Below are 5,227 nucleotides of genomic sequence, written 5' to 3' on the forward strand. Positions count from 1 at the left end.
GCCGCCTTCGGCCGCCGGTTCTTCTTGGCCTCTGCTTTGGAAGCAGCAGTCTTTTTGGCTTTGGCCAAAGCTTCCTCTGGCTCTTGGTCTACGTAAATGAAGGTGTACTGTTCTATCCTCTCTTCCCGGGTCATTTTCAGCGCCTTCTCAGCATGGGCAATGCCAATGTCCCACTGCGCTCGCTCCCTCTGCGGCCGCGGCTTGCGAATCTTAAAGGACAAGACAAGCAGGTTACACTGAAGATTTTGCCACTATTACACTTAAATACAACCCTGAGGGTCTCTGCATCTCTCAGGCAGCAGATTGCAGTCTGCTCTCCATTTACAGGGTATTTTTGACACTGAATGTATGTTGCCACATTCTCTTCATAGAGAAAAGCAAGGCACAATTTTTCCCAAGAATATTTTTGAGATTCGTATTCCCTGAACCTCAGAGAAAGAGAAAGCACAATTCTTATCGCTTGCTGTGCCTGTGTTGTGCCAAAGTAGAATGCAATATAGAGATTGTTTATCCAAAGTGAAGATGTTTTATTTCCTTGGCCTATTAGGGCTGAGAGAGTGAGTGTGTCCGGACTGTCTGCTGACAGCCACAAAGCAATCAAGAGAGGAGTGCAGTTCTGTGCAGTTGTGTGCAAAGTAAGAGCTTGGCAGATTCAGTATAGATGAAATGTATATAGTATAGTATAATAAAGTAATTAATTAACCTTCTAATAAGTTAGAGTGAGATACATCACTCTCTCCCCATCGTCACAGTCATCCTTTACTTCAATAAATGTAGACACATAATTCCCTGCTGGTGAGATGCAGCCAGTCCTTCTCAGGACAAAGCCCCGAAGAGTTCCAGACCTGCCCTGGAGCATCTCCCTCACAGAGATGATCCCCCCAGTGCCCCCTGTACCTTCTGTTTCTCAGAGTGGTTGCTGGCTTGCTTGGCTGCCTCAGCCAGTAACTGCTCGTACTGTTTGTGCCCTTGGTACTCCCGGACACGCTTCTCGTGCACCCAGGCCCGCTCTGGCTGGTTGCTGAAGAACTGAACATGGTATTCCCGCGCACCTGAAAGGGCAAACAACACTCAGCAGTTGTACCAACACTGCTCTGTTCAGCTCACACCTTCCTCCTCCTTCCTGCAAGTGGAGGTACTTGGCCCAAGTGGCCCAGATCCAGAACAGTTTGGGATGGATGCTTGTTATCATGGTATTTTCTAAAAAATCCCTTTGCAAAGGATTTTCTCCTTAGAAGCTGAGAAGCCGCAGAAAAGAAATGTAAACAATAATTATCTGATTGCTTGAAATGTAGTTTGGAGGTTGCTTACCAACAGGTGTGTCTTTGATTGGTTCCATGTGAATTGTTTTAATTTAATGAGCAATTACAGCCAGCTGTGTCAGACTCTCTGAGTCTGTCACGAGTTTTTGTTATCATTCTTGTTCTAGCCTCCTGATGTCTCCTTTCTCTTTCTCTAGTATAGTTTATCATTTTCTTTTAATATAATATAATATCAGAATAAATCAGCCTTCTGAGAACTTGGGAGTCAAATCTCTTCCTGGGGACCTTCACAACACAACAAGAGATGCTCAGGACACCCTGCCCACACTGAACTCTCCCACTGACTTGAGAAAAGCAGAAACACCTGTTCACCAGCCCACTCCTACAGTGCCACCTGCAGAGGTCATGTACCAGGCACCAGTTCTGTCCTGTTCAGCACACACACTGCAGAATTCACCCCACAAAGGCAGTTTAGAATGAGGATATTTTTAATAACAGAACAGCTACAGACACCTGCCACTCTGGCAAAGAGCTTCCCCCCTTACCTCTTGTATTAATTTTGGTATGCACATCAAGCTGTGGATCACAGGACACCATGCAAGGCCACCATGGGTACGTCCCCACCTTGGACCAAACCAGATCCCCAACCTGGAACTTGACGTCGTGGGTGACCTGCGTTGGAAGGGATGGCACGAGCTGCTGGACCTGCAAAGGAAACACCACATTAAAGCCACAGGAGAGGATTTAGAGCACTTGGAGATGCACACGCCATCCACAGGGACTTGTTGTTGTTCTCTCAGATATCCCTGAGGTTTGATAATCCAAGATGAGAAAAACATTTCTTAGAAACGTGAAAAGAAAGGAGCTGCACGCAGCTGGGATTTACGTAACAACATCGCTGACAAACAGAGACACAAAAGAGCAACTGCCACCCCCCCAAAAGGGATTCTGCTTCCTAAGTTGATTAGAAATACTGCTTTTAGGAATAAAAGAAAATAATAAAATAGGAATAAAATAAAATAAATATTTAAGAATAAAATATTTAGGAATAAAGCAATAAATCCAATACAATAAGAGATGAGTTGATACAGCAATGAGAGTAATAAGAGTTTAAAAGAAATGACAACTGATTTAGCAGATAAATTAAAGAATCAATGGAAGAAACAGTCCAAAAATAGTGGCATTCTCTGAGTTCCAAAAGTGTTAATTGGTGCATGTACTAACCGGCGCTTCCTCCAGCACTGCGTCTTCTCTTGGTCTCTCAGAGAGTGTGCTAAGCCTCTCATTTGGTCTCTAAGAAATGGGTAACAATGAAGAGAAAAAAGGAAAACAAGACTTACTGCAAAGGGACAGTAAAACAACAGAAGATAATAGTGAAACCAGGCAGAAAAAAATAATTCACAGAGAGAAAAGCAACCATGAACCCAGAAAATGTGAATATGACTATTCCTTGTACCCAATTAACACAGCAACATCACAATAAAGAAATGCCTGCTTTCCCCTACACTATTTACATTGCTATCACACCTAAATATAACTATGCTCTCCTGTAACAGATGACAGAAGAACATACATTCAGAAACAGCAAATCAAAGTAACTTCCACCTAAAATAACACACAATTTCCAAAAACCAGAGAACCCCCTGTGGGGATATCCTCAGCGATGTGGTGAGTCTCACCGTGCACCAGTTATTTGCAAGAACTGCAGTACATAAATTATGCTAAATATACAACATGATCATTGTAAAATCAATATTATATTGCATAGAGTTGACAAATATATTTGGAGGATCAAAAGTCCACAACACAGAGCAGAATCAGCCCTGACCAGAAGCTGACACTGATGTGGGTCGGGTGTGAGGGGACAGGGGCTGAGGTTCAGGAGACAAATGCCACACACTTGTTTTTCCTGCAGCACAGAAGTCAAAGGACTCAAAGAGCAGCAGGAGGAGTAGTCAGACACAAGCAGTGAGGAACTAATAATGCTGAGGACCCCGATATTGTCAGGCCACTCCAAGCACAGACCCCACATCAGTCCCTGCTGTGTGCTCCAGAGAACCAGGGACCCAAGGAAGGGACAGAGCAGCTCAGGTCAGGGGGGCACAGCCCAGTGTCTCATCTGGAGCTGTCTGTACACAACCCCCATTTAAGACTAATCACATTGCTATTTGCTGGGCAGACATTCTTCCCCCCTGCATAGCAGGAAGCACAGACTGACTCCTGCCCTTTAGCTACAGTGAAACCTCCCCTCTGCCAGGAGAGTCGAGCTGGGTTCACAGGCTGCAAAATTCCAGCTCCTCGCAGAACACAACTACTGAGCAGAGAGGATTCAGAGCTTGACATTCACCAGTGTTTTCACAACATTTCCATTTTAAATCAGCCTCTCCAGTATGGGCATCCCCTCAGAGTCAGTGGATTTCCTCTGAAATTACAGCATCAGAATAAGGAACAACTGGTGACCATCTGACTTGCCACAGCCTCGCTGAGTGCAAAACTATAAACCAACCACAGTTGTATCAAAAGTTGTTTGTTCCTATGAAGATGATCCCAAGTCACAAATCTCACACCTTAAACACTGAAGATGACAAAAGTGTACATGAAGATGAAATTGTGCAGTGGAAAGCAAAATGATGGGACAATGGACCTGGGACTGCCCTGGCAAACTCATACTGAGAACCACCAGCAGAAAATCCTGCTCCTGTCAGAGCAGGCCATGTCTGAAACAGGGCTGGGTTACAGGAAACATTTATTGCAAAACCACCTTTAGAAAGGAAAATGAAAGCAACAAGGAAGACAATAGCAAGATCAAGATTTCTGGGGAACTCTGGATGACACACATGACTAGGAGCTTGGAATTCAAGATGCAAGGTTTTGGTTCAGTCTGTGAGAGACAGAAGATTCCATTCTCATGGCAAGCAGGTAACAGCCAGAGGGACAGGCACAGCTGAAGCTCCAGGAGTAGAACAGGAGTCACTGGTAAGAGGGGAAACAAACTGACAGCCCGATGTGGGGGTGATGGAGTCTGGCCAGAAAGCAGGAACAGTGTAAGAGAGATGCTGGGGAGTGCCAGCAGGACACAGCAGCTCCTACAGCCTCACAGGGGCCCCAGCACCTCCCTGCAGCACAGAACCCACTCTACCAGATCACAGCTGCTGCCTGCAGGACAGGATCTTCTCCCTGAAGAGAACAGCAAGCACCAAGGGCTTCCACAGGCCTGACAACAAACTCAGCTACGTTCTGTAACAGCCCAGCCTGCGCTGGGCAATTTCTGTCCCTGCCAGAAATGGCAACTTCCCCATTCCTGGCACTTACCAGCCTCTCTGCCACTCATTCCCTCAAACTGAGAGAGGCAGAAACCAGCACCACAGAGGTGGCAGGAACAAGCATGAGAAAATGAAACAGAAGTATTGGAGTGGCTTATGAAACTGAATGGAAAAGAATGAGAGAGCACCAAGGTAATCTGGGTCTTTGCTTCCCAGAATCTCAGTTAACACCACCTGATGTACATCCTCTGGATATGGACAATATGGTACAAGATTAATTAATGTTTCACTGCTGAATACCCCAAGGAACCTCACTTTCCACTCAACAATCTAGCACTCTTTTGAGAGGCAATTTTAGGAATGTGTGAGCTTTCGTCCAGAAGTTCCATCTTCAACACTGGCCAGAGCGTAGCAAACTCTAAACATGTTATAACACTAAATACTATTTAAAAACAATTTTCTAAAATTTGTTTTTCACATGAGCCTTTAAACCAACGTTGTGTTACCTACAGACACAGCTCCTGGCAACCTCATCCTGAGGCTCTGACGAGTAACTAAAGCCTGGTGACTCAGCGTGCACACAGCCAGAACAAGGACAAACCCTGCTGGACACGCTCTCCATCAACAATACCAGGTGTACAGATGGCTGAATTACCATTCCACTTACATTTTGCTCCTCTGGTTCTAATTTTGGAATTTTGT

General features: G+C 45.1%; 1 protein-coding gene across 5 annotated transcripts in view; it reads right to left on the bottom strand.

Annotated features, from left to right (window-relative positions):
• The window catches only part of NSD3 (nuclear receptor binding SET domain protein 3), a 30,882-nt gene that overhangs the window by 24,973 nt on the left and 682 nt on the right, over positions 1-5,227 (bottom strand). For all 5 annotated transcript variants that reach the window (XM_031064500.1, XM_014310851.2, XM_031064499.1 and 2 more), the window contains exons 1-5: positions 5,193-5,227; positions 2,487-2,555; positions 1,808-1,967; positions 898-1,052; positions 1-209 (exon numbers count right to left, since the gene is read on the bottom strand). The exon at positions 1-209 is cut by the window's left edge and continues 223 nt beyond it; the exon at positions 5,193-5,227 is cut by the window's right edge and continues 682 nt beyond it. In XM_031064500.1, coding sequence (XP_030920360.1) covers positions 1-209; positions 898-1,052; positions 1,808-1,967; positions 2,487-2,555; positions 5,193-5,227 — 628 coding nt within the window. The remainder of the gene's footprint in view (positions 210-897; positions 1,053-1,807; positions 1,968-2,486; positions 2,556-5,192) is intronic.

This window comes from Geospiza fortis, unplaced genomic scaffold (genome assembly GCF_000277835.1).
Source record: "Geospiza fortis unplaced genomic scaffold, GeoFor_1.0 scaffold371, whole genome shotgun sequence".
Taxonomy (NCBI): Eukaryota; Metazoa; Chordata; class Aves; order Passeriformes; family Thraupidae; genus Geospiza; species Geospiza fortis.